At 43.3% G+C, this 24760-nt stretch overlaps 3 protein-coding genes across 5 annotated transcripts in view; 2 read left to right on the top strand and 1 right to left on the bottom strand.

Annotated features, from left to right (window-relative positions):
* Positions 1 to 8: 8 nt before the first annotated feature.
* Positions 9 to 23465, bottom strand: ap5b1 (adaptor related protein complex 5 subunit beta 1). 3 transcript variants are annotated; one of them, XM_029775243.1, is made up of 4 exons: positions 23446 to 23465; positions 3305 to 3460; positions 2330 to 3133; positions 9 to 2175 (listed from the first exon to the last, which is right to left on the bottom strand). In XM_029775243.1, the coding sequence occupies exons 2-4, from the start codon at positions 3440 to 3442 to the stop codon at positions 223 to 225; spliced, it is 2895 nt and encodes a 964-aa protein (XP_029631103.1). In that variant the 5' UTR covers positions 3443 to 3460; positions 23446 to 23465; the 3' UTR covers positions 9 to 222. The 3 variants fall into 3 exon arrangements, with proteins under 3 accessions (XP_029631103.1, XP_029631101.1, XP_029631100.1); XM_029775241.1 differs by lacking the exon at positions 23446 to 23465 and adding an exon at positions 3712 to 3770; XM_029775240.1 differs by lacking the exon at positions 23446 to 23465 and adding an exon at positions 3649 to 3766.
* Positions 9827 to 21905, top strand: necap2 (NECAP endocytosis associated 2). The gene is made up of 8 exons (XM_029775245.1): positions 9827 to 9989; positions 16914 to 17014; positions 18798 to 18902; positions 19049 to 19130; positions 19238 to 19346; positions 19443 to 19584; positions 19712 to 19796; positions 20796 to 21905. Exons 1-8 carry the CDS (start codon positions 9889 to 9891, stop codon positions 20833 to 20835), a joined length of 765 nt encoding a protein of 254 aa, XP_029631105.1. The 5' UTR covers positions 9827 to 9888; the 3' UTR covers positions 20836 to 21905.
* LOC115207767 (rootletin) overlaps positions 22515 to 24760 on the top strand; it is a 44375-nt gene continuing 42129 nt past the window's right edge. Inside the window, exon 1 of the mRNA XM_029775239.1 lies at positions 22515 to 22674. The gene's annotated coding sequence lies outside the window, so the exon portion shown is untranslated. The remainder of the gene's footprint in view (positions 22675 to 24760) is intronic.

A 24760-nucleotide genomic window follows, 5' to 3' on the forward strand; every position in this document is an offset into this window, starting at 1 on the left:
AGCAGAAGTCAGTCACACATTGACTTTATTTAGAAGTTAAATTAAAATGTTTTCAAATGATCAGTTTACTGAGTGCAGCTTAGAAACATATTGTCATAAGTAAATGCATCACGCAACATTTCAAAAGCAGACAAAAGGAAGCACTGAAATCAGACAAGTGTTAAAAGGGCATTATTTCATAAAAACAAGCCATCTCTTTTATGGAGCCCACCACTTTCAGAATCAGACATCACCATTGACTTGCTGTGTGCTGTGAATCTCTTTGGTAATGTCCTCTAGATAAGAGTTAATATAAGGCAGAAGCTTCCAGTTGTCTGTAGCAATATGAACCTGGACGGCATCCTCCTCTGTGATAACCTTCAGCAGCACGTGAGACTGGGGTGGTAGGAAGAACAGCACTTTACACCTGCCTTTATCCAAGTCTGAGACCAGATATCTCTGAAAGTGCTTCTCCACCAGCTCACCCACAGCCGAATCCTCCAACTGATCACAGAACAGGCTCGTTGCAGCGTTGGTCAAATCCCCCTCAGACTGCTCTGAGCATATTTCACCCCAGATCCCCTCAAACACCCTCTGCTTCTTTTCCCTGGCCCACCCTAGGGGTGCGAGGAGGGGCAGAAACACCTCAGGGAAGGCCACATGTAGGTCTGCCAGCGGGGAGTGCCAGGAGAGGCCGTCCTCCGTGGTGAAGATGGCGCTAGCTCTCAGGGTGGTGTGGTACGGCTGCTTGGGCTTCAGCCTCAACCTCACTGTAGGGGGCTTCCTGGTCCTGAACAGGCAAGGCACACTGATGTCACTCACTTCCTCGTAGTGGCCATCCGTGAGGTCAAAGTGCAAGCGGATGCTGAAGAGCTTGTCAAAATGGGGGTCGTGAACTCCAGTGTGTGTGAGGTGGTATTGGAGGGTGATTTCAGAGGCGAAGCTGGAACTCTGGAACTGGGCTCTGTAGTCCTCTATCCCACCCTGTCCTGGGGAACTCTCAGTCTCACAGGCTGGTTCACTGTCTGGTTTATGCTCTGGTTTGCATTCATCTGGTTCATGTTTGTCCAGTTTGACCAGCCTCAGCAGCGGTCGCTCTGTCTGGTGCACGGTCAGACCGCTGGTCAGTTCCTCGGTCTCGCCCATGATGGCAGACAGCAAGCGCACTTTGGCCTGCCGCCCCCTTTCTGTTCCCCTCTGTGCCAACACCCCAGCCAGCTTCTCCTGGGAGAGAGTGGTGAGGAGGGTGTAGTACAAGCGGGCGTGGTCCTGGATGTCTGTTTCACCATAATGACAGGTGAGGTGCTGTAGGAGATCAGCCAGCGGTGTGAGAAGGGAGTCCAAGCTGGGGTGCAGGAGCAGGCGTCGACACACCCCCAGCACACCGTTCCCCAGACGCCAGTCCCCGCTCACACACAGCGCGGATGAAGAGGAAGTGATGACGCACAGCAGAAAGTTGAGAGTGGCCCTCTGGAGGACTTCCCCTTCCTCTGCCACACGGGCCAGGATCCTGAGGTGCCAGCGGAGGTCTTGCAGGGTGAGCTGGGACAGCGGGGCCTCTGTGATGGTTCTTTGCAGGGCTCTAAGCAGTGCCACAGCCCAGCCTGACTCCTCCAGCCGCTCCTGGGTCCGGTCAGCCAGGTTGATGAAGTGAGGGGCCAGCCGAGTGCGTCTGAGGTACAGGTCACACAGCTTCTGAGACAGGTCCTCAGAGTAGCGCTCCACATGGCAGAAGTGAAGGAGAAAGAGGAAGGAAGCCCTGAAGAAGGTCACCACCATCTCCCTACTGGCCTGGTTCTCCACGATACGGAGAAGGGAGGTCAGGTGATCGTACAGGTAGGCCAGGCCTCTCCCCCCCTGTCCCTCCCTGTCTTCTTCTCCTTCCTCCAGGTAGACCAGAGAGAGTAGGTTCAGTCTAGCCAGCATGCTGACACTATCATTGAACACAGTGGGCACTAGGGCCGCGGCCAGCCGAGGGGTCAAGAGCACAGGCAGGCTCTCGTCGCCACTGCTGATTGGTCGGTTCTCTGGGAAGTGCAGGATGCAGTCCATGTAGAAGAGCTTCTCAGGCGTGCTCAGTAGGGGGTGTTGGGACAGGCCGACGAGACGCTTTAGAAGGAAGGCTTCATCCTCTGCGCTGAACAGGCTGTCTGTGAAAGCAGCCTTCATCAGCAGAGTGGTATGCAGAAGACACACCTGCAACAACAAGAGATTAAACAATGCGGTCACAAATCTTAAGATTTTACAGCTAGGTTTGATAATGTTCTACCACAGCACAAGCATGGTTAGATCTGTGGATAATCTGCCATTTCTTCCATAACTCATCCTAGACAAGTCGACTGCTGCTAACCTTGCATGTGCCCAATAGACGCAGAAGCTGTGCCCTGAATATCGTCGGGGAGACGGCGGGCACCATGGCAAGCACCTCCACCAGCCGTCGCAGCAGGGCAGCCTGGGATAGGGATGTGAGCAGGTAGGACTCCTCTAGGAGGGAGGAGAGTAGCGATCTCAGCTCTTTACAGTCTAGGCCAGTCTGCAGGGAAGGAACCTTTCCCATGGGGCCCAGAGTGAGGGGCGAGAAGAGGGCCAAGTCTGCGTGTGACACAGAGTTCGGGTGTGCGGAGTCTGCACCCTCCCCCCACACAAACCCCTCGTTGCTCCCCAGTGCAGCCTTCAGGTCTCCAGCCCCAGCCCCTTTCTGCTGGGTGAGTAGATACACAGCATTCCTCAGTGCCAGGGCATGGAGCCCCGTGTAGGCCTGGTGAAGCCTGGAGTTTTCCTGCTGCCTCAGGCTGCTCAGGAGCTCCAAGCGTTGGGATAGTAGACCCGGGAGACAAGCCTCCAGCTCCCTCAGGCAGTCGCAGGCTGTTGTCCTCAGGGGGTGTAATGCAGCCCCAGCGTGCGCGTCGTTGGTGTCCTGGGCCATCTGTAAGAGAAGGTCCAGGAAGTCTTGGGAGGCGCTGGTGTGAGAGCTAACACAGCAGGAGCAGAGGAGCACAGAGGTGAGGGCCAGGAGGAGGTTGCAGCGGAGCGGGAGGGATTTGGGGGAGCACTGGGCAAACACAGACATGAGCTCCAGGGCGGTCTCCTCGCCCACAGAGACAGAGGGGCACAGCAGAGTAGGGTGCTCAAGTAGCGGGGACAACAGCAGGACCTGAGGCAGGCGGAACAGAGGACATAATGCAGTTTAGTGGTTTAACGTTTAAACACTTTAATAATGAAAGTGCCTCCCTCCATAGCAAATGCTCTGGAACTTCCTGTGGATACATAGGAAGGGACTCGGGAGGCTTCAATACAATAATTGTGCCCTGAAAACGTAATGTACCTTGATTTGGTAACTGGCCCTGTCATCTCGCAGCTCGTGCAGGACCTCAGCGAGGAAGATGTCCGATGTCGTGCTGCACAAGAACTGGGACGGGCTGCGCAAGAATGCGGAGATCCTCTCGGGCCAGTTCGCTGACATGGTTGAACCGAATATAGCCTACAGGTAAAAAAATGACTTACTTTATTGCACAACGTCTCTGTTTAGGTAAAGTTGGTAGCCTACGACCAGAGGTACCACTACAACTTTGATTACGGTCTGCGAAATCAGGCAACGTTTTTCTAGACCTGCAAAACAATGTGTTGTGATGTCTTCAAAGCGGTTGTCATCCGTATTTCACAGCATACCTTTTTATGTGCAACCACACCGACGGTTGTTATTATTATCACATAGCTAGCTTCTATACGTACTCATCTGCGTATGTTCACCTCATCGGCACAAACGATCATCACACTTTTAGAGATGTTTCACTTCCTTGTCTTAGTAGTCATGTGATCAAATATCACATGGCGCTGAGTGTGCTTCAAAATAAAGGTAGCCATTGACATGGCAGCGGCCCTTGGGCTAGATAATTCGTTTTAGCATGAACATTGAGGGCTTCATTTTAAAGTTAACTGGGTGGGGATTCCTATGGGTTGTGAGCGTTCCGCCAATGATAAGAGCGTTGTCTTCTTCAAATTGGGTTTCCTAAGGTTTGTAAATGGCTTTAAGATATATATATATATATATACACACATACATACATATACACACGTTTTATTTAACTAGGCAAGTCAGTTAAGAACAAATTCTTATTTACAATGACTGCCTGGCAAAAGGCCTCCAGTGGGGACAGGGACAGGGCCTGGGATTAAAAAAAAAAATACAATATAAATATTGGATGAGACAACACAACACTACATAAGACAACATTGCAAGGCAGCAACACATGACAACACAGCATGGTAGCAACACAACATGGCAGCAGCACAAAACATGATACAAACATCATTGGGCACAGCCAACAGCACAAAGGTCGAGAAGGTAGAGACAACAATAGAACACACAAAGCAGCCACAACTGTCAGCAAGAGTGTCCATGATTGAGTCCTTGAATGGAGGGAGATAAAACTGTCCCGCTTGAGTGTTTGTTGCAGCTCGCTCCAGTTGCAGTTGCAACAAACTGAAAAGAGGAGCGAACCAGGGATGTGTGTGCTTTGGGGACCCCCAACAGAATGTGACTGTCAGAACGGGTGTTGTACATGGAGGACGAGGGCTGCAGTAGACATCCCAGACAGGGGGAGTGAGGCCTAGGATAGAGGAAACCAAGTCTAGATTAAATCTTAGCCTGCAGCTTTGATATGTGCTGAGAGAAGGACAGTGTACTGTCTAGCCATACTCCCAAGTACTTGTATGAGGTACTTGAGGCTCAAGCTCTAAACCCTCAGAGGTAGTAATCACACCTGTGGGGAGAGCTTGCAAGTAAGCATTGCACTGTGCCGTTTACACCCTTTTGTAGGCCTCCCGAGTGGCACAGCGGTCTAAGACCCGGGTTCAATCCCGTACTGTATCACAACTGGCCGTGACGGAGAGTCACATAGTGCGGCACACAATTGGTCCAGCGTCGTCTGAGTTAGGGGAGGGTTTGGCCTGGTAGGCAGTCATTGTAAATAAGAACTTGTTCTTAACTGACTTGCCTGGTTAAATAAATTATCCTGTGCATGTGACCAATAAACTTTGATTTGAGGACTCCAGCACTGCAGGTGGCAGGAAAATCACCAATATTAGTTTTACGTTTAAATTTTTTAAATGTATTTACTCGAAGGAAGAATAAAGCCAGCTACTATAAAATGGCGATAGAGGAAAAGTGGGGGTAACATTAGCTCTACTTACTTTCTGCATACATTGTTTGTTGTAGCTTATATCCCCATGTTTCTATTCCAGGTAATTTGCTCTAAAAGTAATACATACTTGAGGAGCATAGATCTGTGCTGGGAAAGGTCTTATTATGCCCAACAGGTAAAATAGTAAACCTTGAAAGAGAATAAACAAAATGAAACTTGATTGCAAACAAAATATCATTATATGTTGCTTGTTTGTTTTTTGCTTAAGAAACTTTGAGATTTCTATTCTGAAAGTGCTATAGAAGTTCATTATTAAAATATTGTTATATTTGTTTTACTGTGAGACTTCAGCCACACCTGTTGAGTGTGGCTGGTGGCCCCACTGCCCTGAGAAAAGCCCTGACTTCTGGAGATTAGGTTTTCAGGACTGTCATGACAGCTGTCACTCTAAGTGTGTCAGCTTGTCACATGTAACTGCGTGACTGGACCCTCCTCCTGCGTAAACTTCTGGTTTATCCAGAACTCTGAGTCATACCTTGACAGTAAGTTCCCTCTTCTTCATGGAGAACTTCTTGTGATCTGTTCTGCAGAAAAAGCCCCGATGGAGTTCATGGCTTTGCATGGCCCAGAACAAGCTTGCTCTTCATGTCACCATAGAGGACATGAAGCATTGCCTTACCTCACAGGTGAGAGGAGTCTTCATTGAGAGGTGAGTCTATAGCATTTCATAATCCCAATGTAAATTGTGTGAGTATCAGTTATCAGGTGTAGTTTATTGGAAGGTGGAGGCAGTAAGACAGCTGAGAAGCAGTTAACATGATTACTTTTTTTGCATCTTCAGGTTTCAGAAATAAATCAGGGAAGACAGGGATCTCTGCATTGATGAGCTGGTAAATGGTCATAAGCTAAGTTTCTGCCTATCAGTTGAGCTTTTTAGCTGTTGAGCTCATTAGTCAAAGCCTGTTGCATTGACACATTGTGATAATAGGCTTGTCCAGGAGGGGGCTTGGGTGGAGTTGGTTTTAATTAAAATATTCTCTGATGTGATAGTGATTTTTTATTTTATTTTTACTTTGGAGTCTCTCTTGCACAGTGTTGGGAGGTGAACACTCACCTGAAGCTTCATGAGATGGAGCTGGTACAGGATGAGGTGTTTGTAGTTTGCACTGCATCACAAGGCGACAGCACATCCTCTCAGCCACTGCATGGCCTTGGAAGGTCACTATGTTCCTCCCTTTTCTCTCTTAACCTGAGTCGGTCACTTCACATGTGTTTATTAGCTGGTAATTTATACACATGAGTTCCTTTGTTCCCTATTTGTAAGCCTCTGTAGTGTTCATAGTCTCTAAATGTGTTGCCTTTATTTTCTGTCTTGCTGTAGCATAAACGCTGCAAGTAGAGCGCAGACTGTGGCTCAAAAGGAACCTTCTGGGTTTGCGACCAGAATCATGCTCCAAAGGGCCATTGAGGACATCATTAGTGATTTGACCTACCTTCCAGCCTCACGTCTACAGAGTGCATCTGAGGTAGTGGTGGAAATCGTGACCAGTCTGATTCTCAGCATTGGAGCCAACCCTGTAAACAAAGACGCCTCTGAGGGAGAGGGATCTACCAACATGGCACTGGTCGACCTGATAATGTGGGTAGTGATCTCTGTGCTGCAAGACCTTTCTGGTAGCCTGCAGATCACAGATGCGTTCAATGATATGAAGCAGCTACAGATCCTCTACTCCAGGCCTGTGGGCATCAGGATTGTGCATGCCATACTTGATTACCTGCTGAGTGTGGCTGGTGGCCCCACTGCCCTGAGAAAAGCCCTGACTGCTGGAGATTAGGTTTTCGGGACTGTCATGACAGCTGTCACTCTAAGTGTGTCAGCTTGTCACATGTGACTGGACCCTCCTGCGTAAACTTCTGGTTTATCCAAAACTCTTGAGTCGTAAGTTCCCTCTTCTTCTTGGAAAACTTCTTGTGATTGGTTCTACAACCCTGCACAGCATTGTGACCAAACTGCTAGGCAAAATATACTCTGATGCACCAAGTGAGGATGCCACACTCGTCCTTAAGGACTGGCCCTTTCTGGATGATCTGGAGAACCACCTGTCTGCTGTCCTTGGAATATCAGTGGCCAGTGAAGAAACAGAGGCCAACTTCCACTTGAAACCAGCAGCGGTGAAAGAGATTGTCTCCTCTAAGAGTCAAATGGTGTCCAGACACATCACCTGTCTGATTGTGAGAGCCATGAAGGTCTTTCCCAGTGGCTACTCTGGAAGATACCCTGTGAGATATGGTGACTGTGGAGCCACTGCAGAGTGGATGAGCACAACGCTGTGAACAACTGGACCCTAATGTCCACTGGAACTGTTCCCAATGCCCTCTTTATGCACATCATTGACACATTTGTGTATAACATCTTTGCAATTGACCTTGTCATGACAGTGAATGGTGAAGATGTGAGGAAGCACTTTTGTTGGCACGTCAACTTTGGGTTGTTACCCAAGACAAGTTCTCCAAAGCTCCAAAGAGCAAGGCTCTCCTGCGAGCCTTGAAAGAAATGACCAGATTGTGAAGAGAACATAGGCCAGGTTGACTGAGCTGGTAGATAAGCTCTATGTTGCAGCATTCCCTGCAAACCAACTTTCTATTGATGCCTTTATGGAGGACAAGGAGCTGTGCTGATGTCACCGAAATGGTTGTAGAAAAGTTGATATCACTGGACCCAATCAGTGTTCTCCGATCCCATGGTTGTTGGATCAGAGTTCATCAGTGAAAGAGTAAGCTCTCTATGAATACAATTAGTTTGTCACACAAATGCAGTGGGCTACAACTGTAGTGTTATTTGTCTGTTTACAGCATGGAGGAGCAGACATTATTGCCTCATCATGTACACTTTGTAGATCATTGACACAGGAGGACCTCTCAAGTGGGTAAACAAATCAATTGTACACCCTCTCGAAAGAGTATTGTAGATGGAGGTGTATACTAAAAATACTTCTTCCTATCTTTTAGTTTACCATAAATTTACCAATAACTGAGGGTTCCTCCACCGTGTTTGGAGGGCAGGGAAGCGAGTCACCTGTGGCTGCTGTAGATGTGATAGAGCTAGACCAAGCCTGGACTAATAAACCGTCATGTGCAAGCCCTGCCTTTTTCAAAATGCCTATGTCGGTTATTTCTTCACTAAAAACATTGTATCGATATGGCTACATTGTTTATTTATTAGACCTACTTGTCACTCATTATTTTCAGCTGTCATGTTTTGATGTGAAACTTTGATTTGATACATATTGGCACAGTGTATAGTAGACCTATGCTGCTGACAAATAAAGCAACATTTCATGAAAACAACAGATAGCTAAGTGTGTGACTATTTTCATTAGTTCTAAAAGCATCACTACACACTACACAGCATGATAGAGGATCATCAACATCATAGTCATCGGGAGCATAAAAAGTGTTGGGGTCTTAGTGGAGACAATTGAGGAAGCGGCTAATGGCCGGTGTGGCCATGAAGTGCGGGTAAGTTGGCGGACAGGAAAAAAGGGGAAAAGTGGAATATGTTTTGAGTGTTGGATCACACAGAACTTTTGTAAGAGCTATATAAGGAAATTGAAAGTGACGAGAATGAGGATGAGGATGAATTAACTGCGGTGGCAGGTGCGGTGAAGACTGCCGAGTTTGAGCCTTATCCGGATGATGACAAAGATGATTCTGGTCCACTGGGAGTGCAATTTTTGGAGAGAATGGATATTTGTCTTCTGGCAGATCCATTTGTGCTGTCAAGTTGGGTGGAGAAGAAGTGAGGAAACATTGGGTCAGTGAAAGTGACTCAATGTAGAATCGTGTAGATTTTTAGCATTTCTGCCGTCCAGAGACAGCGGGCGCTCCACACCACGCGACTGGGGTCAAGAACTGTGATTTGCTTCCCTCTCCGGAGCATGGCACTGTTAAAAGGAGTGATAACTGGAGAGTCATTAAGTGTTGAGAAGGACCAACTGAAGTTGAAGATTCCTGGTGTCTGTGACCCCCCCTGTTTGGTGCAACGCAGACCAGGTGAAGAGTGTGGTGAAACAGGTGCTGTACCATGATAGGAATAACATCTGCTTCAGTAAGGTTGTTTTTTTGGCATTCATGGCCATGGTTGTCAATTGAACTTCAGGAATGGAACGTAAATCACAGAGGATAGATGTGGTGGCAAATGCAGAGAAGCACTTGGGTGTATGAGATTTTGCTGCAGAAGTTACAAGATGTTTTGAACGATAGTGTCCCATCTTCCCAGGCTGCTGGCCTGGAGTAGGATCAGATAGGAACAAAGTAGTGGAATAGTGGTGAGGTTAATGGGTGCAGGGTTAGTTGGAAGAGCATTTTTTTTTCACAGTGTAATGACTGCATCCTGCGGAATAGTAGGCTGATATACAACCAATGCAGTAGATGGCGGCATACACCTATAACATTTGTTTGCAAACCGCCATAATACCAAAGAAGATGATATGCGTGTGTTTTTATGTACATGCAATGACATTTGGAATGTCTTTATTCTTTTGTAAGTGTAATGTTTACAGTACCTTTTTTATTGTTTATTATCTATTTCACTTGCTTTGGCAATGTAAACATATGTTTCTCATGCCAATAAACCCCTTAAATTGAGAAGGTGACTGTAGTAGTCATCCTTTCCAAGAGAGGCGCTCTTGAACTAACGTTACAGTGCAGTGGGTTCATTCTCCCCCCATAGCAGTTAGAAGTTTGGAAGTTTTTACTTGCCAAAATGGCACTGGCAGACGACAGTAGTTACGAGTCAGTGATCTGTGTAAAGCCAGAGGTTCATGTGTACAAGATCCCACCCCGTGCCACTAACCGTGGATATCGGTGAGTTTTTTTTTATGGACCCCACTTTGTTGATGAACTTTCTTCTAACTACTCGTTATTAGCTAGCTTGCTAATGCGTTAGCAAATCAACATGAACAAGTGGAAACTGGAGATGATCCAGGAAGACAAGGTTGTTGCTAGCTAATCTTCATTTGAAATTCTTCAATTATTGAATGCATAAAATGGCGAGTAGATGAATATTGTTTCAGGGATAAAGTTTTGTATTCATTTAGTTTGCTAACTAGGCAGATAGTTAACTTTCAATATGCTATGAGGTGGCACCTTTGTTTGGCTAGCTAACTTGCTAGCTTCTAAATAATGCTAGCCAGGTGAGTTAAGTTACCAACTAACGTTAACGAGTTAGTTAACTATAAACCTGTAACTAGTAGTTAAACTGATATGGTTTGCTCATAGTTAACAAGTTCAAGTAGGCAAGTCTGCTTTATTTTCGAGCTGTGTGCAATGCTAAATAAATCGACAATCCCTAAAACATGCCACTTAGGTACAAGTAACTTTTCGTAACAGGTTAGGAAAGCATTTTCGCTAACCCATACCATTAGAGTACCACAGTATGAGTCATAATACCCATAAAACCTAGCGGTCAAAAGGGGAAATGGTTCCAATCGTTTTTCAACCATTCGTTTTCCCATAGGGGATTTTAGCAACTTAAAATAAGGGCTGTGTTTTGTGTAGGCTTACCCTGGCGTGTAGTTTCGATAACTATGTAAATATCTTTAGCGTAGCACCCCGTATTATCAGCATATTCAACTGTGTTTAAGAAATATTACCTTCAGTATTATCAAGCCATCAATGTTTTGTCATTATTGGTGTCGTAATGTTAGCTAACGGGTTAGCAATTAGCATGTTTGACATTTCAGTGGAAATACTTAGCAAAAAAATTACCTCCTGTATTATCAGCATACAGTCCCCAGTTATTGGCCACCTTACTATTTTGTTCAATTACAAATAAATAACCATATACTTTTGTTAAAAAACACCAACCTCGTATCCGAAGTGTTTACTAGATATTTGACTAGTTGGCTAGCCTTCCATTTAAAAAAAACAGACTTGTCTATAAACTTTTCATTGCGTGTGCCCTCCTGTAGACTCTTAAATGGTTTTTCACCAACTTCAGTGTTGTAACCAAATAATGTCTCATTTGTTTTACAGATTAATCTTATGAGAAGGTAAATAACAGTTTACTACTAACATATAAATGAGTGAATAATTTAGGTAAAAAGTTGGATTAAAAAATGGTGTGGTCTGTCACGCAGTCAAATTTTACAATATACAGCGTGTCCCACAAAATGTGTAATAACTTTTTGGAAAACTCTCTAAATTTAACTTAAACTTCAACAACAAATTGGTGGTCAGCTAGCTAGAAGGGTGTCTTTAGTTGCAAAACATACTGGTATTTTCCAAGCCATTATAAATGTTGAGCTTGAGGTGATTTAATCCTCCAACCGAGTGTCTGAAATTAGGGGGCGTCTGATGTTGGGGGAAAATTAGCTAGGACAAGGTGACTTAACAATATATTTGCCAGTATTTACCCCCCAAAAATGAATTATCATAAAGAACTACGAATGCCAAATCAAGGCAAATATAATAATCTCTGGATTAACTATCCAATGATGGCTAAATGTAGTAATTAATTAAATGTCTTTAAATGGACAATTCTATGAACTGTCTTGTGCAAGTTTTAAATTGACACAATACCTGTTAGCAAAGGTGTCAGCTAGGGATGTGTAGAAGCTTGCAGGGATTTGTAGTGTTGCATGTTGTCTACTTTGATGTTAGTTACAAGGATGCAAACTAGTCACCTTTTGATGAAATTTGCCATTTTGAATCCAAAATAGGTGACCTACGTGATTAGTGTAGATCCGATGAGAAAAGTTTGGGCGAGGGGGGGGCCTTTGGATGATTATTGGCTGTATGCGAACAAGTGATGCGCGTTTGGACCAATACTGGCTGTATCCAAGGCTCAGCCAATCGTTCACACAACAACAGAATGCAGCACGAGACTGAAGAGAAGAGACAACCAATTTGATAGTTACATCATCAGTGCACGCTCTGGAAAGACAGCGGGGGAGTGGAAAAGAAGTTTGCCAGATAACTTACAGCAGCGCATCCCCTGAACGATAATGAAGAGGTAGGTGGACAGATGACGCGGATGCTACGCCACAGGTCTGTTTTGCTAGCACAGACTGGAATATGTTCTGGGATTCATCCAATGACATTGAGTATACCACCTCAGTCACCGGCTTCATCAATAAGTGCATCGACGACTTCGTCCCCACAGTGACCGTACGTACATTTCCCAACCAGAAGCCATGGATTACAGGCAACAGCCGCACCAAGCTAAAAGCTAGAGCTGCTGCTTTCAAGGAGCGGGACACTAATCCAGACGCTTATAAGAAATTCCGCTATGTCCTCAGACAAACAAACAGGCAAAGCGTCAATACAAGACTAAGATTGAATCCTACTACACCAGCTCTGACGCTCGTCTGATGTGGCAGGGCTTGAAAAATATTACGGACTACAAATGGAAAGCCAGCCGCGAGCTGCCCAGTGATGCGAGCCTACCAGATGGAGGTAAATGCCTTTTATGCCCGCCTCGAGGCAAGCAATGCTGAAGCATGTATGAGATCACCAGCTCTTCCGGCGACTGTGTGATCACGGTCTCCGTAGCCGATGTGAGCAAGACCTTTAAACAGGTCAACATTCACAAAGCTGCGGGGCCAGATGTATTACCAGGACATGTACTCAAAGCATGCGCAGACCAACTGGCAAGTGTCTTCACTGACATTTCAACCTCTCCCTTGCCGAGTCTGTAATACCCAATTCGCATACCGCCCCAACAGATCCACAGTCTCAATCGCACTCCACACTGCCCTTTCCCACCTGGACAAAAGGAGCACTTATGTGAGAATGCTGTTAATTGACTACAGCTCAGCGTTCAACACCATAGTGCCCACAAAGCTCATTACTAAGCTAAGGACCCAGGGACTAAACACCTCCCCCTACAACTGGATCCTGGAGTTACTGACGGGCCACCCCCGGCTGGTAAAGGTAGGCAAAAACACAGGTCAGAGACCTGGGAGTGTGGTGCCAGGACAACAACCTCTCCCTCAATTGTGAGCAAGACGAAAAGGAGCTGATCTTGGACTATAGGAAAAGGAGGGCCGAACAGGCCCCCATTAACATTTAAAGGGCTAAAGTGGTGCTATCATGGTCCAAACAACAAGACAGTTGTGAAAAGGGAACGACATCAGCTTTTCCCCCTCAGGAGACTGAAAAGATTTGGCATGGGTCCCTAGATCCTCAAGTTCTACAGCTGCACCATTGAGAGCATCCTAACTGGTTGCATCACCACCTGGTATGGCAACTGCTCGGCATCCAACCATAAGGCGCTACAGAGGGTTGTGCGTACGGCCCACCCATCATACTGTTCTCTCTGCTACCGCACGGCAAGCGGTACCGGAGCGCCATGTCTAGGACCAAAAGGCTCCTTAACCTCTATGGGATCAGTGTCCCCCCCTGTGGGATGGTTGAACTAATGTAGGCTAATGTGATTAACATGAGGTAACTAAACAAAACAAAATCCCAGGACATAGACATATCTAAAGGCTAGGGCAGAAAGATTAACAAGAATTTAAGCTAACTACATTGTCCAATTTACAGTAGCTATTACAGTAAAAGAATACCATGCTATTGTTTGAGGAGAATGCACAATTATGAACTTACATGTATTTATAAACCAATTAGGCACATTTGGGCAGTCTTGATACAACATTTTGAACAGATGTGCAATAGTTCATTGGATCAGTCTAAAACTTTGCACATAGACTTTGGCCACTAGATTGCAGCAGTGTAAGTTGCACCTGGGCTGAAATAATACATTATGGCCTTTCTCTTGCATTTCAAAGACTGTACAAAAAAAAAACTTTTTCTTATCTTTTATCAGATCTGTGTTATTCTCCTACATTAATTTCACATTTCCAAAAACTTCCGTGTTTCCTTTCAAATAATATCAAGAAGATGCATATCCTTGCTCCATGTCCTGAGCTACAGGCAGTTAGACTTGTAACAAGAAAGTTACATAATAATAGAGGCTATATACAGGTAGTACCGAGTCAATATGCAGGGGTACAGGTTAGAGGTCGACCGATTATGATTTTTTCAACGCCGATACCGATTATTGGAGGGCCAAAAAAGCCGATACCGACTAATCAGACTTTTTTTTTTTTACTTTTTTTTATTTGTAATAATGACAATTACAACAATACTGAATGAACACTTATTTTAACTTAATATAATACATCAATAAAATCAATTTAGCCTCAAATAAATAATGAAACATGTTCAATTTGATTTAAATAATGCAAAAACAAAGTGTTGGAGAAGAAAGTAAAAGTGCAATATGTGCCATGTAAAAAAAAAAGCTAACGTTTAAGTTCCTTGCTCAGAACATGAGAACATATGAAAGCTGGTGGTTCCTTAACATGAGTCTTCAATATTCCCAGGTAAGATTTTTTAGTTTGTACTTATTATAGGAATTATAGGACTATTTCTCTCTATACGATTTGTATTTCATATACCTTTGACTATTGGATGTTCTTATGGGCACTTTAGTATTGCCAGTGTAACAGTATAGCTTCCGTCCCTCTCCTCGCTCCTACCTGGGCTCGAACCAGGAACACATCGACAACAGCCACCCTCGAAGCAGCGTTACCCATGTAGAGGAAGGGGGAAAAACTACTCCAAGTCTAAGAGCGAGTGACATTTGAAACGATATTAGCGCGCACCCGGCTAACTAGCTAGCCATTTCACATCGGTTACACCAGCCTAATCTCAGGAGTTGATAGGCTTGAAGTCATAAACAGCGCAATGCCTGAAGCATTGCGTAGAGCTGCTGGCAAAACGCACGAAAGTGCAATTTTGAATGAATGCTTACGAGCCTGCTGGTGCCTACCACCGCTCAGTCAGACTGCTCTATCAAATCATAGACTTAATTATAACATAATAACACACAAACACGAGCCGTAGGTCATTAATATGGTCAAATCCGGAAACTATCATCTCGAAAACAAAACGTTATTCCTGTTACATTGCACAACCTTCAGTGTTATGTCATAATTACGTAAAATTCTGACAAATTACACAAAGTGTTGCATATACACTGACTGCGTGCAATGAACGCAAAATGACACAATTTCACCTGGTTAATATTGCCTGCTAACCTGGATTTCATTTAGCTAAATATGCAGGTTTAAAAATATATACTTCTGTGTATTGATTTTAAGAAAGGCATTGATGTTTATGGTTAGGTACAGTCGTGCAACGATTGTGCTTTTTTTCGCAAATGAGCTTTTGTTAAATCATCCCCGTTTGGCGAAGTCGGCTGTCTTTGTTAGGAAGAAATAGTCTTCACAGTTCGCAACGAGCCAGGCGGCCCAAACTGCTGCATATACCCTGACTCTGTTTGCAAGAGAACTGACACATTTTCCCTAGTTAAAATAAATTCATGTTAGGAGGCAATATTAACTAAATATGTAGGTTTAAAAATATATACTTGTGTATTGATTTTAAGAAAGGCATTGATGTTTATGGTTGGAGCAACGTGTACCTAAGCGATTACATGCAACGCAGGACAGGCTAGATAACTACACATGGTTGATGATATTACTAGTTTAACTAGTGATTATGATTGATTGTTTTTTATAAATGTAATGCTAGCTTCTTACTGCATTCGCGTAACCTCATGGAGTGAGGTGGTTAGAGAGTTGGACTAGTTAACCGTAAGGTTGCAAGATTGAAACCCTGAGCTGACAAGGTAAAAATCTGTCTTTCTGCCCCTGAACAAGGCAGTTAACCCACCGTTCCTAGGCCGTCATTGAAAATAAGAATGTGTTCTTAACTGACTTGCCTAGTTAGGTTAAGGAGTTGCCCTATTTCCCAGAGCAAATGACCAAGTTCAGCCTGCTTTGTGGTTACTCCATTGGGCAGGTGATTTTTAGATTTTCTTTTCTCCTGATAACCAATATACAAAGAATTCCAGTAGGTTAGTCATTTTGTCAGTTTTGGAAAAAGGTACCCAATTGTCATACTTGAGTAAAAGTAAAGATACTTTTACTCGAGTCATTTTCTATGAAGGTAAGTCACCCAGTAAAATACTTTTAGAACTTTACTCAAGTAGTATAAAAGTAAATGTAATTGCTCAAATATATTTAAGTATCAAAAGTACAAGTATAAATCATTTCAATTTCCTTATATTAAGCAAACCAGGCGGCCACTTTTTTTATTTTTTATTAATTAACGTATTGCCAGGGGCATGATCCAACTCTGATATCCATTTACGAACGCAGCATGTTTCGTGAGTCCGCCAGATCAGAGGCAGTAGGGATGACCAGGGATGTTGTCTTGATAAGTGTGTGAATTATACATTTTCTGTCCTGCTAAGCATTCAAAATGTAATGTACTTTTTGGTGTCAGGGAAAATGTATGGTGTAAAAAGTACATTATTTTCTTTGGGAATGTTGTGAAGTAAAAGTTGTCAAAAATAGTAGTAGTAAAGTACAGATGCCCCCAAAAACTACTTAAGTAGTACTTTACACCACTGCTTTTTGGTTTCTCCCCTGTGTGTAGGTGAAAAGGGTACTTAACATTTTCGCCCAAGTGATCATAATCGTTAAGAAACCCCAAAAATACTCCTGACTTGACCTTCATGTCAATCCCTGCATCCCATGCTCTTTAGAAAGAGCAAGCTACTGATGCTCTTTATGTAGCCTAAGACTCCCATTCTGTTGCATGGTTTGAGATTGCAATTATTGCATTACACAGTTTGATGGGTTTTAGTAAGCCCAAAAGCTCTGTAGCAAAGCAGAGTCATGACATGCAGGAATGGTGCTTCACTTTGTTTTCCAGAGCTGCTGACTGGAAGCTGGATGAGCCAGCATGGACTGGCAGGATGAAAATTATCTCCATAGGAAAGCTTGCCTATATCAAGCTAGAGGATAAAAACTCAGGTAAGGTAACTACTAGCTATCAGACTGTCATGGCTACATCTGTCAATACAGCTGTTGCGCTCATGTCTGTCACCTTGCCTGCTTCATATATACATGCATACATATATACATGCCAAATACATTTAAACTCAGTTTCACAATTTCTGACATTTAATGCTAGTAAAAATTTCCTGTTTTAGGTCAGTTAGGATCACAACTTCATTTAAAGAATGTGAAATGTCAGAAAAATAGTAGTGATTTATTTCAGCTTTTCTTTCTTGTATCACATTCCCAGTGGGTCAGAAGTTTACATACACTCAATTTGTATTTTGTAGCATTGCCTTTAAATTGTTTAACTTGGGCCAAACGTTTTGGGTAGCCTTCCACAATCTTCCCACAATAAGTTGGGTGAATTTTGGCCCATTTCTCCTGACAGAGTTGGCGTAACCGAGTCAGGTTTGTAGGCCTCCTTGCTCGCACACGCTTTTCAGTTCTGCCCACAAATGTTCTATAGGATTGAGGTCAGGGCTTTGTGATGGCCACTCCAATACCTTGACTTTGTTGTCCTTAAGCCATTTTGCCACAACTTTGGAAGTATGCTTGGGGTCATTGTCCATTTGGAAGATCCATTTGCGACCAAGCTTTAACTTCCTGACTGATGTTTTGAGATGTTGCTTCAATATATGCACATCATTTTCCTGCCTTATGATGCCATCTATTTTGTGAAGTGCACCAGTCCCTCCTGCAGCAAAGCACCCTCACAACATGATGTTGCCACCCCCGTGCTTCACGGTTGGGATGGTGTTCTTCGGCTTGCAAGCATCCCCTTTTTTCCTCCAAACATAGCGATGGTCATTATGGCCAAACAGTTCTATTTTTGTTTCATCAGACCAGAGGACATTTCTCCAAAAAATACGATATTTGTCCCCATGTGCAGTTGCAAACCATAGTCTGGCTTTTTTATGACGGTTTTGGAGCAGTGGCTTCTTCCTTGCTGAGCGGCCTTTCATATGACTCGTTTGACTGTGGATATAGATACTTTTGTACCTGTTTCCTCCAGCATCTTCACAAGGTCCTTTGCTGTTGTTCTGGAATTGATTTGCACTTTTCGCACCAAAGTACGTTCATCTCTAGGAGACAGAACACGTCTTCTTCTTGAGCAGTATGACGGCTGCGTGGTCCCATGGTGTTTATACTTGCATACTATTGTTTGTACAGATGAACATGGTACCTTCAGGCATTTGGAAATTGCTCCCAAAGATTAACCAGACTTGTGGAGGTCCACAATTTCTTTCTGAGGTCTTGGCTGATTTATTTTCATTTTCCTATGATGTCAAGCAAAGAGGCACTGAGTTTGAAGGTAAGCCTTGAAATACATCCACAGGTACACCTCCAATTGACTCAAATTATGTCAATTAGCGTAACAGAAGCTTCTAACGCCATGACATCATTTTCTGGAATTTTACAAGTTGTTTAAAGGCACAATCAACTTAATGTATGTGAACTTCTGACCCACTGGAATTGTGATACAGTAAAATAATCTGTCTGTAAACAATTGTTGGAAAAATTACTTGTGTCATGCACAAAGTAGATGTCCTAACCGACTTGTCAAAACTATAGTTTGTGGGGTGGTTGAAAAACGATTTTTAATGACTCCAACCTAAGTGTATGTAAACTTCTGACTTCAACTGTATATAGATATATATATCTCATGATTTCCATATATATATATATCTCTCATGATTTCCATATATATATCTCATGATTTCCAGATTTTAGTCTAACTGAATTCTGTATTTCTTAGGAGAGTTGTTTGCCCAAGCCCCAGTGGAGCAGTATCCTGGATGTGTGGTGGAGGCAGTCACAGATTCCAGCAGATACTTTGTGGTGCGGATAGAGGACGGCAATGGTAAGATGCCATCACAAAGACACCAGCAGAAATACGTCACCATGCAAACTGATATGCTGAAAATATATATTTTGGGCAAAAAATCTGTTGCCTATAAAGTATTCTAGCTAGTACATCTGTCTTCTCATGCACTTCTGTTTTTAAAGGACGACATGCATTTATCGGCCTGGGGTTTGCTGATCGTGGGGACTCCTTTGACTTCAATGTAGCTCTTCAAGACCACTTCAAGTGAGTCAACCTCTGTCTATCCTCTCTATTGTTTGTGCATCAACATCCATTTTGAAATTGGAACATTAAGTACAATCTAACAAATCTATCTGCCCCTTTTTCTACAGGTGGGTAAAACAAGAAGGTGAGCTGGCGAAAGAGGAAGCGTCTCAGAGCACAGCACCCAAACTGGACCTAGGCTTTAAAGACGGCCAGACTATCAAGATCAGCATTGGGGTGAGCATAGATGGTGGAATGAGGAGAAACAAAGATGGGATGAAGAAAAGATGATACAGACATGCTAAGAAGGGATAGGGATTTTATTTGTCTTAGAACATAAAGAAGAAGGATCCAGGTGCCAAGTCTAGGCCCATGGGTAGTGGTCTTCTCCTTCCTCCACCAATGGCTAAGGGCGCAGTCCTTGTATCCCCTCCTGGAGGCCAGCAATCACCTCCACCTACGCAGTCTAACACAGGTAACCTCATTAGGCTATCGAGCTCAATGACCCAATGTTCCATTAACACTGCTCAAGCACATGTTAACATGGATAACCTACCTGCCTGCATTCTAAATCGACTCTGTTTTTATCCCACCCCCTCCAGCCTCTCTTTTAGATTTTGGAGGCCCGGTCCCTGCCACCCAGCCCACTGCAGACCTGTGGGGAGACTTCACAGCAGCTGGCGCCAGGTCAGTCTTAGAGCTAATGGTTTAGACCAGAGATGGGAAACTTTGATGGTGGTGGGGGCCACACAAATCAGAACTCATCATGAGGGACTGCAGTTGCCCGCAATTCTGCATACACAAACAGCTCATTTCCTGTAATTATACACATTTTGCCATAGGGTGAAGGGAAATGTTTGCAGTTTTTAATATATCTGAGTGAGACTAACAAAATCAATGGGGTTTCCCCCGATGGTAATTCGACTATGATAACATGTTTAAATAGCTGGCTGCAAAATTCACTTAGCAATCGGACATTTTTTTTTTTAGCTGACATGGGCTAATTGACTGACTCTCAAAACAAGAGAAACTGCTGATGCACATTCAAATTTCGAAATTGCACTTTGTGTATTCTACTATTCCGTTCCTATTTTTGTATTTATTTAACTAGGCAAGTACATTAAGAACAAATTCTTATTTACAAATGACGGCCTACCCTGACCTCCCCTAACCCGGTTGATGCTGGGCCAATTGTGCGCCGGCCTATGGGACTCCCGATCATGACCGGTTGTAATACAGCCCGGAATCGAACCAAGGTCTGCAGTTACGCCTCTAGCACTTAGATCACTGCGTCACTCGGGAGCCATAAATTACTTGGCAGCCGCTATTGCTATACTCTATTGCTATACTCTATTGCTATACTCTATTGCTATACTCTATTGCTATACTCTATTGCTATACTCTATTACTCTACTCCTCTACTATTTTGTATTCTACTATTCTAACTGGCAACAGTAAGTTGAGACCCTGACTGAGGAAGTTGGCAGACCTTATGCATGGGGTTGTGGCAAGAGAAACCGACTAGAGATCACAGGGTTACTAGCTCAAATCGCTGATGAGTTTAACTCATCCCGTTGGGTGAAGCTTTTAAACAGTTTGATGGGGGGGGCCTATATCAACATTTTGTCATCCATCCATGTTGTTAACCTTCTCACATTCACACTCATCCTCTCCTCCTCTCCACAGCTCCAGTCAAGACACTGCTAAAGGATGGGTGCAGTTTTAGCTGTGAGATGGACTACACGCACACAAGCTCCTAACATTCCCTGGACAGAATGATTGTGAGAAATGAAATGTGGGGAGCTCTGTCAACTGACAGGTTGCTTGGCACAAATGATGCTCTACATTACGTACACATTGTTTGCCTACACAAATGTATAGATTCAAACTGTCACAAGTCAGTGATTGACCAGCACATCCTTTTTAGATACAAAGACAATATTACTAATTTTAGATACTTTAACTATGCAGTCAGAAGTGACCCTTCATTTTGTTGCTGATCAAGTATTTATTCCTCTTTTGCTGTCACTCTGACCACCTGAAAATTATGCATTCCATGTTAATGACACCTTGAGGTGGAGGTCTACTCATCTCTATATGTCCATCCCTCAATTTCTCTCCATTTTACACAAATCTGGATGTCAACCTTTCTCCTCTTAACCATCATCTGCCCCTTCACCTTACACTACTCCTCGCTCCAGCCCAGTACCATCATCTCTGAGTCATCCAACATGATTAGGTGTAAAGTTTAGTATTTGTATGCCTTATTTGTTGTTGAATAGGGTGAATATTTTTTGTTTTTTATGTTCAAGTATAACTTGTCACTCTTATGAAGGACAGGTGTATGTCTGTCTTTTCACAAGGTTGGACGTTGTCTACTTCAATGTTGCTTTCCAACCTCCTTCAAACTGGACTCTTGGCTTAAGAGAAAGTATAGTATCTGTTCATATCAGTCTATCTTGAGGCTTCAGTATAGCAGCCAGATCAAACCAATGTCTAGTTTGGATTTTGGTTAGTATGTGGTGGTAGGTTGGAGAAAGGCAAAATAGACCATTTTTTTATTTGTTTACATAGCATATCATGTATTTTTAGCCACCTTTCCTGTTCCTTTTTGTTGAGTGGCCTTTGTCAACCCATACTTTACCCTAGTAGTGTCTTTCAGCGAATGGGCAGTTATTGATGTTTTGGCTTTAATTTGCGACAAATATTTGCTCAAAGTGCCTTTTACGCAAATCAAAATCACCTGTATAAAATGTAAAGCAACACTTTATTGTAAATAAACCATTTGTTGTTCATTTTTTCTTTTTCTGTTTTCATTGTCAGGTTGACTTCCCACTACACAGGTAAGGACACAGTGGTAAGAGTGTTTAACAGGTAGTTATTTTGCTTTAGACTAGGAGGCCTGTCTCCTTGGTTTCGTCTCCATGACTGGTGTTTGTTTGGTGTAGTATGACTGACACAAGCCTCTCCGCAAACGTTTTGCTTCAGTGTACAAGAGAAGGAAATATGCCAGTGTATGTCATCTGACACCAGAATTCAGGATTATAGTTTTATTAAGGTGTTAAGACTCCTTGGACTAAAACTGTCACTGGTAACTTTGGAGAAGGTGTCAGGGTGAGTAGAGTGGGTATTTAAAAAAATATATATTTTGGATAGTTTAAATTTACCATATTATACGCATTTACTTTTAGATAAAGTTGGTATCCTAATGACATTTCAAGGTGGATTGAAGGCTACATGTGTCGAATACAACTGAGTACTTTGCTACAAAACATTGGGCTATCACTCTTGATCTTTGCTTGCCCATAGAAGACATTGCCCATGATTTGCTGGACTTAGACTTTCATGCTTATGGTACAGTACAGTGCCGATCTCGGGTATCAAGTCCCTCCCCGGAAAGGGTTTGGAGGAGAGCTGGAAGCAAATCGGCGTCAGCAGCATATTGCTGCAAGTTGACTGACTTGTCTAGTAAAACATTTTAAAATTCGCAACGGTTGTCCCAAGTATCCTGCTCTCGAATACGAATGGAGTTGACAACTATGCACTCAACCCGTATTCATTCTAGGTAAGGTAATGGCACTCGTTTGAATGGGCTGTGATTTTGGAAAGGAAGTGGTGAATGTCCTTCGCAGAGTATAGGCTACTCTGTTTATTACGGGAAACGAAAGGAAATACTATCTATTTTCACTGGATGTCCGCGTTTAATTGGGACCATGGTCAATAAATTATCTAATTCAGAGAAGCGTTAAATATGGCCTCCATGAAGGCAGGCAGATGCAACAGCATCGGTGATGCGATCTTAATGCACGACGTGTTTACGTACCCGTCGTGCACGCAGGGACATCACATTTGTCACTGAAATGGTGTGTTTTGCTCTGTTTTGGCAATACATGTATTCTGCAACAATGTTGCCGATTAACAAGTAATAGGCGGGTTTTGCGAATGCGATGATTGTAACATCAGTAGGCTGGCGTTACTCTGGCTGACCTAACTTCTCGCTTTGCAACATTGTTTCCAAGTTTTTGAAACGTTGATTGGGCGCGTCAGTGGTGGGCCATTGTGGTGGTTGGTCACGGAAGTCTGGGTTTCATCAAATCAAAAGTTTATTGGTCGCGTACACATATTTGCAGGTGCTGCGAAATGCTTGGGTTTTCTAGCTCCAACAGTGCAGTAATATCTACCAATACACACAATCCCATTAAATAAATATTAACGTCATAGTCAACATAGCTACAATAACTAATGCTAAAATCGTGCAGTACACTCAGCAGCAAGCAGTTTGGCAATTACACCGGCAGGCCCCAGTGACAATACATTAATAAAACCAGAAGCTTACCTTGACTTGGAAGAGTTCCAGTGTTGGATGGCCATAGCCAGCTCGCTAACATAGCATCCCTCTGTGACAAAACTGCATATTTTAGAGTGGCCTGTTATCATCCCCAGCCCAAGGTGCTCTTGTGTAATGATCATGCTGTTTAATCAGCTTCTTGATATGCCACACCCGTCAGGTGGATGGATTAACTTGGCAAAAGAGAAATTCTCACTAACAGGGATGTAAACAAATTTGTGCATGAAATGTGCTTTTAGTGCGTATAGAAAATGTATCGAATCTGTGACCAACACTTTACATGTTGCGTTTATATTTTTGTTCAGGGATATACTGCTATGTGTATAGACAGTATATTAATAGAAAAGGTGTGTACAGCAGTAGTTATAGGATGAGCCATCACTACAATATATACATATAAAGTGGGTAAAACTGTGTGTGTGTGTGTGTAAGTGTGTGTATATATATATATAATTATTTTGTTTATTTTAATTGGGTGGATCAGCTTAATATAGCGGAAAGATTGTTGCTTCCGTCAGTGTAATTGTCTGCATCATTTCCAATCCCCCATATCTTTTTTTGGTAAATATATATATACATACATACCCATGCATACGTAAACATTCATAGGTGTACACATACGTACATACACTTTTTTTTAGAATATAGCTTTATTATTCCCCACAAACCCTACCACCCTTCCCCCAATTGGAGTAAACTAATAAACAATAACACATAGGCTTCTACCTTCAGTTTATACATCTTATACACATTTTACAGACACAATCTATTTTACAATAGTTATATTTTGTTTTTAGTCCTTCCTCTATTTCTGATGTCCATCCAGTTTGATTTCTATTTGTAACTGTGCTATTTCACAAAATTTCTGAACCTATATATAAAACAGTATGTTAACATTATTGAAGTGACCAGTGTTCAATGACTATGTACATATGGCAGCGGATACTAAGGTGCAGGGTAGTGACAGCGTCAGGGCAGGGTACTGGGCATGGGTGGCTAGTGATGACTGTTTAGCAGTCTGATGGTCTGTAAATAGAAGCCGTTTAACCCATCTTTGATCCACCTGAACTGTCTCCGACTTCTAGATGGTAGTGGGGTAAACAGGCCGTGGCTCGGAAGTTTCTTCAGCTTCCTGAGGTTGAAGAGGCGCTATTGCGCCTTGTTCGCCGGTGTGGAGGGACCATTATGGGGGAAGCCTAGTCAGTTGTACAACTGAATGCCTTCAACTGAAATGTCTCTTCCGTATTTAACCCAACCCCTCTGAATCAGAGAGGCTGCCTTAATCGACATCCACGTCTTCAGC

The sequence above is a fragment of the Salmo trutta genome, chromosome 14 (assembly GCF_901001165.1).
Source record: "Salmo trutta chromosome 14, fSalTru1.1, whole genome shotgun sequence".
Taxonomy (NCBI): Eukaryota; Metazoa; Chordata; class Actinopteri; order Salmoniformes; family Salmonidae; genus Salmo; species Salmo trutta.

Bases quoted from the DNA above. Each gene is read 5' to 3' on its own strand.
- necap2 (XM_029775245.1), top strand. From the start codon at position 9,889: ATGGCACTGGCAGACGACAGTAGTTACGAGTCAGTGATCTGTGTAAAG. The intron at 17,015-18,797 runs GTAAGGTAACTA...TGTATTTCTTAG, and splicing joins GCTAGAGGATAAAAACTCAG to GAGAGTTGTTTGCCCAAGCC. The intron at 19,131-19,237 runs GTGAGTCAACCT...CTTTTTCTACAG, and splicing joins GCTCTTCAAGACCACTTCAA to GTGGGTAAAACAAGAAGGTG.
- ap5b1 (XM_029775243.1), bottom strand. From the start codon at position 3,442: ATGTCAGCGAACTGGCCCGAGAGGATCTCCGCATTCTTGCGCAGCCCG. The intron at 3,134-3,304 runs GTACATTACGTT...CGCCTGCCTCAG, and splicing joins GGGCCAGTTACCAAATCAAG to GTCCTGCTGTTGTCCCCGCT. The intron at 2,176-2,329 runs GTTAGCAGCAGT...TTGTTGTTGCAG, and splicing joins GTCTATTGGGCACATGCAAG to GTGTGTCTTCTGCATACCAC.